At 37.5% G+C, this 13,041-nt stretch overlaps 1 protein-coding gene across 5 annotated transcripts in view; it reads left to right on the forward strand.

Moving 5' to 3' along the window:
* Positions 1–2,056: 2,056 nt before the first annotated feature.
* The window catches only part of HBS1L (HBS1 like translational GTPase), an 83,556-nt gene continuing 72,571 nt past the window's right edge, over positions 2,057–13,041 (forward strand). For 3 of the 5 annotated variants that reach the window (XR_009005144.1, XR_009005145.1, XM_007190903.2), the window contains exons 1-2: positions 2,072–2,241; positions 5,651–5,716. Coding sequence is in view for 2 of the 5 variants with exons in the window: in XM_007190903.2 (XP_007190965.2) it covers positions 2,199–2,241; positions 5,651–5,716 (109 nt within the window). In the remaining 3 variants the exon portion in view is untranslated. Of the gene's footprint in view, positions 2,242–5,650; positions 5,717–13,041 lie in introns of all 5 variants that reach the window. The other 2 variants (XM_007190904.2, XR_009005146.1) reach the window with 2 other exon arrangements.

Here is a 13,041-nt window from a genome sequence, read left to right on the forward strand (position 1 = left end):
ATGAAGCAAGAGGAAAAAATAATACATATGATTTCTTCTATATAAAATTTTATAAAATACAAACTATATCTATAGCGACAGAAAGGTGATCAGTTTTTGCCTAAGGCCAGGGTGAGGAGGCAGTGAGGTGCAGGAGGGAGAGATAATAAAGATACTTGAGGAAATTTTGCAAATTTGGATAAGTTCATTATCTCGGTTGGGTTGATGGTTTCGCTGGTGAATATATATGTCAAAGCTCATCAAATTGTATACTTTAAATATGTGCAGTTTATTCCTTGTCAATGATTCTTCAATAAAGGTGTTAAAAACTTTATAAGGTAGTTATGCTACTTTCACTTACAATTTTTAAAAAAAATTAATATTAAAACGAATTATTTGTATAGTTGTTTGTGGTATTTGTTAAATATCTCACAGCAAGATATTATATCTATCTTTTCAAATTCATTAATTTATTTAGCAAACATTCAAAGTGCCAGACATTAGGGTGCTAGAGAAACAATCATAAAGCTTTCCAATTAGTGGGGTAGAGAACTAGAATTTACTGAGTACTGAAGGAGTGCAGAGCATGTCACCCTAAGATATGCTTTGGTATATTGATTATTTTGAATTGAAGTAACTTGAGAAACATCAAGAAGGTCTCTCAGGCCTTTTCCTTTCCACCTAAAAGCAGGTCATAAAATTTCCTATGAGAAAACTGTCCTTCCTATACCAGAAGAGAGATTAAGATACCATCCTTATCAACAGAAACTAGGAATTGATGCTGAAATGGGTTTGTACAAACTTACTGAAACATCCCTTATCTTCCACTAGTTTTGCTGCCTCTCCCTTGCCCCCAGAATACTTTTCCTAGTCACAATTTACAACCCATAGCCCAAATCTTTGTCTTGTCTGTGTGAAATCCTTCCACAAGGATAATTATTCACAACTCTGTACGTTAGATACTATTACTATCTCCATTTTACAGATGAAGAAACAGGCTACAACATAAACATTACCTAAAAGTGTAAAATAAACACTTAAGCCATATAAAATTAGCAACTATTTTTGTGTAAGATTTTGTCTTGGAGTTACATTGAACAGCAATGATAGTTAAAAACAAACATTTGGTGGTTAGACACATTCACACACATGTGTAAGTTACCATTCAAGCCACTTACAAATATGAGTTGCATTTGTATCATTATTTCTTTCCATTATGGATAATAAAAAGCTAAGTAAGCTTTTATTTCTAGAATTTGGTGTATCACCACTTCAAAAATATAAAACTAAAACTAAAGTGTAGTTTCTTCAGTAAAATAAGGAGGTTGATTTTTTTTTTTTAAGGAGGTTGATTTTTTACATAGCATCATTCACTTTGTGACCTAAGAAATGACGCTTAATAATAGGTTATAGATTTATTCATTAACAACATTCATCACCATTTAAGGCCAGTATCTAAGAAGCTATATTTAATAATCTTAGCATGTTACTGTGTTGAATGAGTGTTCCCTGAATCCTTTATGATCTGATGATAATCATTTACACGGCTAAGGGCAGACAGGTGTTTACTAGAGGTATTAATGCAGGATGGAGCACACAAATGAAACCACACAAATGCATGGTGACCTATTGTAGTCAGGTTCTCAATGAAAATATACCCGTTTATGAAGAGTCTTTTTTTCGCCTTTAATACTTGGACTAATTCTTATACCAAACGTATACAAGTTTGTTAACGCCTATTAGTGCCTAAGTAGGCCGCAAAGATGAAAGTTGGATAAGACACGGTTCGTGCTTTTATTGAGCACACAGTCAGCTTTCTCACTAGATTATCAGAAGCCAAGTTTGGAAAATAATCTGGAACGCCGGCGTAGGTCAAAGATCCCGACTCGAAATATCAAGTCCAAACTAACAAATTATAAGCGGTGTAATGGTGTAATTCGTCTCCTTCGAAAGCCCCGTCAGTCAATTTGTCTGTGGGCGCGGCCTCGCCGAAACGCACCCCTCCCGTGAGCATGAGTGCGCATGCGTCCTCGGAGAGGCGAATGAGCCTGAGAGGTTGCCGTACTCAGATAAGACGTCGTGCGTGCGCAGGCGCTCAGCGCTGAGGCCTGCCGGAAGCCAAGATGGCGTATAGGTGTTTGCCAGGCCGCAGTTGGCGCCTGGTCAGTATCTGAGCTGGTAGTTTGTAAGCGGCTGTGGCGAACGCCCTCTCCGCGGTCATGGCCAGGCATCGGAATGTCCGAGGCTATAACTACGATGAAGGTAGGTGGCAGGGTTATGCCGGGACGTCATTTTCATCGTTCCAGCCGGGATCGCAGCCGGTTGGCACTCACTTCCATATGTTAGTTTCTCGTCGGTGGTGCCAGGCTGGCGTTCAGAGGAGGCTCATTTGGAGAAAATTACAGGCCGCCTGAGCTCCACCGAATGGCGTTGTTAAGTCGTGATTTTTGCTTTCTGGGATTGGTTTTATTTAGGGCAGGGGAGGTGCTGCAGGGCCTCATATGGGAAGGACTTTTGAAAAGGTTGGGCTCCGGTGATAGTTACCCACGTAAGCATTATTACCTCTCCCATTGTTTCCCCCCAGGTTGGCTACACACTTTCCTACTTCGAGCTTCTCTCCCCGACCCTCCTTTCAAACAGGCCCATGAAACTTTCTTATTTGTAAAACAAGGATTGACTTAATGCTTACATTCAGCTGTTCTGCTGTAACTGTTAGATTTACAGGGTAAATTTTGTGTGTTTGTTCCTACACACTTAGTGCAGAACCTGGCTTGAATTAGCTGACAAACTTATTTTCTATGCTTTTCAAGTTAAATTGGAAACTTAGGAGATGGTAGAAAAAGAAATACATATTAAAAAGGCCCAAAGAGTAAGTTGATCAGATGACCTTGAGGTGTGTACTCAGTTCTTGGTTGGTTATGCTGAATATAAATGTACTTTTTGGGAAAAAAAAGTAGCATGAGAAGAAAGGGGGCTTCTAAAAGGACTTATTGATTTTAAAAGTGAAATAAAACAATATGAATGTTGTCCAGGAGTTTAATCTGTATACAGTGGATAATTATAGGCATCACCAAGCATCATACAAACTAAAACTATAAACAAGTATGAAGGAGTGCAAATGAATAAAGATCTCTCACTTTGTTGAGTACAGAGCATGCAGTGTGCTTAATATATTGGTGGTGGTTATTAGCATTCCCAGCAGATTATTCTAGAACATCAGTATGCTCTAATCATAGCGGAGGGCAGCTAACACCCTTTGCTACATTTGAAGGCAGTGATCCAGTTAGCCTGGCACGTGTTAGGTTCCTGGTGGTCACTTCAGAATGGAATTCTTTTTCAGTGTTGCAGTGGATGTTAAGTATTGCCTGTGGACCACTGTTACCTGAGAAATGACTTTAGCCTGGGAGATACTTTTGCAAATATGCTGTAAAAGACATGAATAGGTCTAATTACTACTTATGCATTTCTTTAATAGATATTTATCATGTCCTCAATCAACATTGAGTGTTTGGAGTACTGTTTGAGCTTTGGGGACCAACAGCAAGATGTTTGAGGGAGTTTAAAGAGGGAGATACACAAGTAACAGATGATTATGAAGTGCTATGGGAGCTACTTAAGTGAGAACAGCTGTTCAGAACGAGTCGGAGGAGTTTAAGCAGAACTCGTTCGTGAAGGAAGGCATCCTGAAGGAGAGGTGCTTGGCTTGAGGGAGTGAGTGCTAAGTATCTTCTCACCTTAGCCACCCCAGATCAGGTTTTCAGATTTCTTTGGAACAATTGATGATATCATAACCAAGCTGTTTCTATAGCATCGGAGGTTCATCCCCTTTTCTTGCTTGTGAAAGTTCTACTTATTTTAAGTGTCCAGTTTTTTTCTTTTCTCAGTTAAGCTTTCCGTTCTCTCAGATAATAATTTAAAAATTCTCAAAAGTAATATAACTTCATTACAGAGATTTTTGTGCTCCAAAATCTATTGGTTCCTTTCCTTAACTCTCATTTTGTTCTTCTCTGTAATATGGGTAGTATTTTACAAGACTGCCTCACCTACTAATTAATAAAAGTCCCAGGAAGGCAAAGCCCATACTTTATTTTTATATTTACTCCATTAGCCAGTACAATGCTTTATGTGCAGTAAATACTCCAAAATATTGTTGAGGAAAAGAACCACTCTACAAAAATCCCAGGAAAGAATTCTCTTTATCTTCTGATACTGTAACACTTTTAGGGTTCATTTCAGTACTGAAAAACTGACCCAGTAGAAAAAGATTCTTGTTGTCTTTAATATCCAAATATATATTTTTTGTGAATGGTTTCTCATTTATTTGCTAATAATTTTTTATTGAGTCGGGATTGTGATCTAATAATTTATTGAATGTGTAAAAATTTACACATTTTAATCCAATAGTAGCATTTATGTAATTTTTCTTTGCCATAAATATTTGGTCTCAGCCTTTGAACATGCTGTTCCTGCTGCTGCTACATGAATACCCTCAGAAATTAGCTAACTATCCTTTGGAATTGGTTTAAAATATATTCCTGGGGATCTTTCCCTAGCCACCCCACTCCCAATTCTGTTTTTGTTGTTCCTATGTGTGTTCCCAGATCATTCTGTATTCTTATGTCTCAAACACTTGTAATATCGTTTTGTAATTGCTCGTTTTCTCGTCTGTCTTCCCTTGTTAGATTTTAGGTTTGTAGAGATCTGGGAATGTGCCTGCCACTCAGTCTTGTACCCCAAATGTCTCTGATAGCCCCTGGCATAGTGTTAGTATTTGTTGAATGAATAAATACACTTACGTAAACATGTTTATGTTCTTTGTGGGTTTTTAGTTATAGATTGATTCATTAATTTATAATAAAACAAGTGTTAATTTATGCCAAGCATGTGTCAGGTAGTTGTCTAGACAGTCTTGCCCTGAAGGAGCTTATAGTCCATGGAGTGAACCAGGTATGGTGCTTTGAAGACATTCAGTTAGAGGAGTGTGCTAGAGAATAAAAGTGGCAGGCAGGGCTTGCTGCTTTACCCGGAGCGCTCAGGGAAGACTTCTGAAATAGATGACATTTGAGCTGGAACCTTAACTAGGAGAAGGAAACAGCCGTAGGAAAAGCTGGGCAAAGAGCATATTCTAGTCAGTACGAAAAAAGGCCAATTAGCTAGAGCAGAGGGGAGTTTAGGATAAGCTGGGTTTTGTGCATTACCTAGCTTTACATGAAGAAAAACTGCCTTCATGGTCTGATTGTATACCCTGTGCTAGGCAGTTGTATGGAAAATAAATGTTTTGGTTAGAGCAGGCATCTGGTGAAAAAATGGATGGAAGGCTTATTTCAGATTTTTGTCAATACTGGAAGGACAATTCAAGTACATGGTGTATGGGATTATTCTTTGATCACACGAAGTGAAAACTTGGAAAAACTTCTTAAAACTCAATTAGCTTAAAAATCTAAAAACATGTATGTCTTTATAAATATAGAAGGTCTGTAAATACCTACTTTGGGTAGAAGTTTTAGAATTGTTTTTGAAAAGTGGACATTCTAAGTTCCTTTAATTTAGATGAACAATTTAATTAATTTAATTTAATTTATTTTGGAGAGAATTCAGATGTTTCCTCATTAATAACTGAGAATATAAAAAGAACTTGTAAGTGAATTTATCTCTTGTATTTTTATTTTAGATTTTGAAGATGATGATCTCTATGGCCAGTCTGTAGAGGATGATTATTGTATTTCACCATCAACAGGTGAATTTTAAAAAATAATTTGATTTTCATTATTTGGGTATTTAAAAATGTTAAGTAAATGTTATTGTCATTCTAGGACAAGCATGTTCCAGGAGACTGTAATATTATGTACCATTTAGAAAGATAATTGTATGTGAACTTTAAAGGTATATAAAATAATTTCTTTACTTACAAATAGAATTTAAAATTTTGATTCCATCATTTGACTTTAAACAATTTGAAGAAAACTCTGAAAACTATGGTTTTCCAATATTCTTTGCAGCATGCAATTAATCTGAATTGACTAAAATGGTAATTTAGTCAATAATGAAAATCTAAAACTTCTGAAGGCAGACAGCAGTTAATTTTATATTCCCAGGAAAATCTTGAATATTAGAAACACTGAAGTGTTATGCATAGACTTCCCTTCATACAGTACTTTATCTACTGTAAATAAACCAAATACATGTAATTCAAACTTCTGATGGAACTGCAAAGTGATTTAGAGTTCAAATTCCTGTAGGATTCCACATAACAGCTGCATCTTCTGTCTCATTTGCTGAAAAATTTCTTCCTTGCAACCATATAACAAAAACATTTCCTCTGTTCTTTACAGCAGAGACAGTGTCTTTTTACATATATATGTATATATATTTTAATGTCTTTATTGGAGTATAATTGCTTTACAGTGGTGTGTTAGTTTCTGCTTTACAACATAGTGAATCAGCTATACATATACATATATCCCCATATTTCCTCCCTCTTGTGTGTCTCCCTCCCACCCTCCCTGTCCCACCCCTCTAGGTGGACACAAAGCACCGAGCTGATCTCCCTGTGCTATGTGGCTGCTTCCCACTAGCTACCTGTTTTACATTTGGTAGTGTATATATGTCCATGCCACTCTGACTTTGTCCCAGCTTACCCTTCTCCCTCACCGTGTCCTCAAGTCCATTCTCTACTTCTGCGTCTTTATTCCTGTCCTGCCCCTAGGTTCTTCAGAACCATTTTTTTTTTTTTAGATTTCGTATATATGTGTTAGCATACGGTATTTGTTTTTCTCTTTCTGACTTACTTCACTCTGTATGACAGACTCTAGGTCCATCCACCTCACTACAAATAACTCAGTTTCATTTCTTTATATGGCTGAGTAATATTCCATTGCATATATGTGCCACATTTTCTTTATCCATTCATCTGTCGATGGACACTTAGGTTGCTTCCATGTCCTGGTGATTGTAAATAGTACTGCAATGAACATTGTGGTACATGAGAGACAGTGTCTTTGATCCAGACCTTTTTCTCACTAATTTCCCTAACAATGCGTTTGTCTTCAAATTTTAGCCTACTCTATAAACAGTTGGTTAAAATGCCTTGATAAATTTTACTATGCCATAAAAGCAGGTGCAATTACATATAGTTATGTACAGCATAAATATAATTCATAAAACTCATTTTCCACAAGTTGAAAGGTTTAATATCGTAATTAAAATTTCTATCAGTGTGCCTTGTCTTTAATACCTTATAGTCTCCTGAGCTGTTTTGTAAACCTGCTTTATGCTTCCTCTTAGTCTCTGAAGACCAAATATGTCCCTTCTGACTTTTTAGAATTTCTTTTTCTTTATAAAGGCATAGGTGCTCTAGAAGTTGTCATAGCACCTCTACTCTTCCTGTCATCTTTTTTCCTGTTACTTATTACTCTGTAATGCATCTAGCTCTTTATGTGTACTTTAATCATTTAGCCTAACTAATCAGAGCCTTTCTTCTCTTCCTTTAATGTTACACTGTTATCAGTCGCGAGTTTATTAGGAGATAGAAATTGCACCAGTTGTTTTGCCAGAGAGATTTTAATGTAAAAAGTTGTTAACTAGGTATTAGAGACAAAAAATGCAAACCAAAATATCAAGGAGGTAGTAACTTTAGGAAGCATTTATCATCTCTAGTTCCTAGGGGAACCAATGGACAAGGTTGAAGCCAACCTTTAGAACCTGGTGGGGGGCTCCTTTGAGCTGGGACCTAGATGTGTAACAAGAGGGTTCTGCTTTGTTGCTTTGCCACTGAAGTTCAGAGGAGGGACTGTGGAGCTGGGACTGAGACCTGAGGAGGGGATACTCTGTGGCTGGGACTGGTGTCTCTGAAGGGACACTGTGAAGCTGGGCTTCAGCCTTTTGAAGAGGGAATTCTAGCGGGCTGTCTGGTCATGGTTGAAGCTGGTTCTGGGAGTTCTGGAAAAACTGCAAACTGATATAAATTGCAGTTACTGGAACAAATGATTTCTGCAAGATGAAGTGTTGCTGGGGTGATGGTGACCAGATAAGAAACAAAAAGGAAAGGAGCATGTGTGTTCCTCTTCCAGCCTTCCAGTCTCCCTTTAGCATCTGCCTGTTGGCTGATCCTAAAAGGGAGCCAGCTGTCATAGAAGAAATGTGCTTTGCAGACTTCAACCCCAGCGTCACAGAGCAGAGTAAAGAGACTGGGTTAGAAGCTGAGAGGCGGCTTAATCAGCATTCCTTTAAAGCTTCTTCTTCAGTGATTCAAAAAGACCACGTTTTGTAGGGATTAGGGATAAAAGAAATTTCAGTTTTTCCAAGGAACCTCCCAGGCACTTGTCATTTGCAGTGTGTTAAAAAAAACTCTATGGGTTAACCTTTTGGGGCACCTACAGTTCATTATCATCAGTTGACTAGGTGACAAAGTAATATCTGGTAGCACTAACTAGTATTACAAGTGAAGTAAAGATCATGGCATGTTCATGAAACTGAGAAGGTGATGTGGATGTGATAATTAGATTTGAGTTTTTAAAAAAAATCTCATATAGTAGAGACTGGATTGACGGTGGTACATAAGTGGATGTAGATAGAGTAGTTAGGAGACTATTATACTAATCTAGAGGAGATGAGGATATTTCAGGACTGTGTTCTCAAAATGTGGTCCATGTATCATTTGCATTACTTGAGAATTTGTTCGAAAAGTAATTCTGGGCCCCACCCCATAGTCAGAAGCTCTGAGGGTGGGACACAGCTACTGATTTGAGAACCATTTGTTTAGGACAGGGGTGACAGCAGGGGATTTGCAAATAGATTCAAGAGATAATTGCAGGAGCTAAGGTCTACTTGGAAGTTGGTGGACTATGGCTTGCACAAGAAAACCTTCATAGGGAGAGGGACTACTGAAAGACATCTTAATATTGCAGATTAATGCATTCATTTATCTAGGCTTGTCTAAATAAATCATGCTTAATCTTGAGTAATGAGCTAACACTACACAAGGTCAGGCATTCTGAAGGTGTTTTTCTGAGATTTGCTTTTATGGCCTGCCTTTCTTGAGGTCATAGTTTATCCCTTGTCTCTCACAGCCCTTGATATGTGTCTTGTATGTGGTTCATATTCAGGACAGTCTGACTCTTTGAGAGTTACCTCTGTATACTCCAGGAAGTCAACCGACTATCAAAGCAGGAGATAGTTAAATGGTTTTGACTTTCTTCTGTGACAAACTGGTATTTTTAACAAAAGCATGTAGTTTTGGATTTTTAAATTTTCCAAAACATGTATAAAGTAGTAGTAATATCAGATCAGACACTTTTCCTCTTTAGTGGTATATTTTTCCAAGCAATTTTCAATTAAAAAATAGTTTTAGAAGGATACTTTCTGTTCTTAAAGAAGTAACTAATGTCATCGAAGAGATGATTGAATTCATGGTCTAATGAATTCTGGTAATTGAATGACTTTATCAATTAATAGGAGTTTCTCTAAATTTTATTATGTATTTTTTTAACTCTACTAAGCACAGTTTTCTTGATGGAAAGGTGATTTCTAAATGTTATAGTTTTTCTTTTTCTTTAGAGAGATTGACTTTGATGCTGAATATTGAACATACATTAGGGAGCTGGTGATAGCAAAAAGAGCCTATAAATAAAACTTTGAACAGTTATAAATCTTGTTTCAACTAATATAATTAGAAGTGGTAAAAGATAAACTGAAGCATATTAACATTTTTAAGAGTTTATTTGAGCAGACATCAGTTTGAATCAGGTAGCTCCAAACTGGAAGTGGTTAGGAGCACTCCACCAACAGGAGCTGGGGCAAGGTTTTTATAGAGAAGACATGAAGCAAAGCAAGGGAATTATTTGGTTGGCTACAGCTTAACCCATTACATTATTTGGGGGAGAGTAGTTGGCTTTCTGTGATTGGTTGTTCTTAATCCTGAGGCCTTTGCAGGAATTGACTCGGATTGGTTTTCCCTTTGCAACCAAGGCATTAGAGCCACTTCAGTCTCATGGCCTCCTTGTATGATTAATTTAACAGTAGTTAACCTTATTCAGTCCATTCCATGTTAATTTATTGAGCATCAATTAACATGTAAGGAAGCTTGTTAAAAGTTCCCTTCAAATGACAGTATGGTGGGTAAAGAAGTAGTCCTGCCTGAAGGAGTCTGGAAAGGCTTTCTGGAACGAGGTGGGATTGGGACTGGTAAATTTGGGAGTAAGAATGGCATCCTAGAGAGGAAACAGCAGTGCTTGAGCAGTGGCCTCTAAGTGAGGCGTGTTTGGGAAGACTTGCATGATTAATGCAGTTGCAGCACAAAGAGGGCTCAGAAAGGAAATAGCCAAATTGTGGAAGACGGTTTTTAATTTTAGGTGTGTAGTTTTAGCTTATTGAAGGTTTTTGAGTTAAGGGGGTCATGTTTTAGGAAAGTAACTGATGACAGTATACAAAGTGGACTACATCTGGGACAGATGAAAGGGGAGACTTGTAGGCTCTTTCCTACCTTCCCTGATGATACCAATCAGCTGGGAGTAATTGTAAAAATAGAGATTCCCTGCCCCATTCCAACACCACTTAACCAGAATCTCCAGGGGAAGAAGCCTAGAAAGCTGTATCTTTAATGAGTGCCTTACATAATTTTTATTTTAAGATGTTTAGGACGCAATATTAGGCAATTGCAGGAGTCAGGTTTTGAATTCTCTGAATTTTTATGTTTATCAAAATGCTTTAAATTATAAAAGTCACTATGGGTGTCCAATTTTTCAGAAAGCATTTCTGTCAAAGTTTGTGATTAAATTTTTAGAAAAGAAGAGCATTTTATATTTATCCTTTTCTCTCCATTGCTTTTCTCTCACTCTTTTTTATCATATTTGTTGCCTTTTGGCTCTCATTTCAACTTCAGAGATCTGGATGCTTCTTTTTCCCCCAGCAGCTGTTTTCCCTGGGGAATTTTCCTACCCACCGTCCCTCTGCACTCCCGGGCAAATCCAGCCATCATTTACTTCTTTTTTTTGGGGGGGCTACGTTTGGTCTTTGTTGCTGCACGGGCTTTCTCTAGTTGCAGCAAGCGGGGGCTACTCTTCGTTGTGGTGCGCAGTCTTCTCATTGCGATGGCTTCTCTTGTTGCGGAGCATGGGCTCTAGGCCCCCAGGCTTCAGTAGTTGCAGCACGTGGGCTCAGTAGTTGTGGCTCACGGGCTTAGTTGCTCCACAGCATGTGGGATCTTCCCAGACCAGGGCTTGAACCCACGTCCTCTGCATTGGCAGGAGGATTCTCAACCACTGCGCCACTAGGGAGGTCCCATCATTTACTTCTAAAACAATGGCCACAGTTTCTGAGTTGGATCTGTGTGTGGGAGGGGGGTAGGAAAAGCCCCTAGGAAGAACAGCTCCTTGGGGGGTAGAGTAGAAGTCTGGATTTTGATAACTTCCTTTTTCCCTGTCAATATTTCCTAAGTGAAAATTGTTCACGGACGTATCTGATTTCTTCTCTCACTTAATTTTTGATTTGTCTTAGGTTTTTCCTCACAGTTCAGAGCTATGAGAGAAAGTTGGGGAAAGTATATTAGTTAGTTTTAGGCTAAACTGAATAGTTAATTACAGCCAGGAAAGTAGTTTGAAAATCATCAAGCACAATATGGCCTGGTTTACATTTTTTAATGCTACCACATTTTATTGTATCTAAAATGCCATGGATTGTAAGACATATTGTTATTTTATGTACCACTTAAAAAAAAATCAAAAAAAAAATCAGCGGTCAGTCTAAGTATTACGTAATACTAAGATGCCATTTGATTGTAAGACATCCCTCATTCTGAGATTTTTGATGTATGAAAAAAGTGGTCATCTTAGAAAATCTGTGAAACAGGATATTTTTCCTGCTGTTTAACCATGTTGACTTTGTAATGGCAGTATTGTATTTTACTTGCACAAGAGGGAGGGAAAATAGTGATATATATATAGCATAATATGTACATTTTTGAAAAACCTTGTGGTCTTTAAAGTTGTATACTAAAAAATAACAAAACCTCTGGGAAAAAAATAGGATCATGACAGACCACTCAGCCTGTAAAGTATCAATACTAATAAAACCAATAATCATCTAATAAAAATGCTTGCACATTTGGAAAGTTACATTAACTTCCTAATAAAGATATATTCCAGTATATATGGGACTTTACATTTAACAAAAAGGTGGAAGCTTGATAGAGGTGTAAGGAAGAGTTGAAACTAATGAGTAATGTTGCAAAGGCAAAATACTCAACAGGTCTTAGAGAGCCAAGCGGTAAGCATGCACAAAACAGGACACATGGCCAAATGGAGCCAAGAGGAAGAATGTGGGCTATCTGGCATTAAAGTACAATTCTAATTACAGTATAATGTTCTATGGTTGGTGTTATTGAACTTTGTATTTGCATTACAAAGTGTTGGGGGGAAAATCTCATAAACCAAAGCAACTTGAATGTTACCGTCATCATTCCCCTGTTGACCATTTGGTATAAACTAGTTTGTGTTAAGGAAACATGCATTATAGCAGAATAGATTGAATTCTCTCAACTGCTCTTTATTTCTCTTATTCTGTTCTCCTTGTTCAGGATGTCTTCCACCTCTTCTTCAGTTTTTCTGATGTTCTTGCCTTCTTTATTATAACTGCTCTAGTCTTCAGTGATTACTTAATCTTCCGTGCTTCTGTAGCACTTGTCATCTGTACTACTCATTTGGCTTTTAAAGTATGTCATTACCTTTTCTTTTTTTGCCTTTCCTGCTAATCTGTAAGGCCATCATTGATTTATACTATAAATAAATAGCACTTACGCCATGACCTTCTGAATACAGGTGTTACCCTTAAGTCATAGTATTTTCTATTGTCTATATATGTGTTATCTATACATTTTGAATGCAGTTAGAGATTCCCTTTCATGGATAGTGCCTTCCTGAAAACATGCACAAAAGTCAAATGTGGGAACTCTGAGCAACAGACATACATGTTATGTGCTCTTCCAGAAAGCTAAATAATATAAAATCCTTGATAACACCTTGCCTTTAGAATACTGTATTGATGTTTTTATCCTCCTTAAACTTATTC

This window comes from Balaenoptera acutorostrata, chromosome 14, assembly GCF_949987535.1.
Source record: "Balaenoptera acutorostrata chromosome 14, mBalAcu1.1, whole genome shotgun sequence".
Lineage (NCBI taxonomy): Eukaryota > Metazoa > Chordata > Mammalia > Artiodactyla > Balaenopteridae > Balaenoptera > Balaenoptera acutorostrata.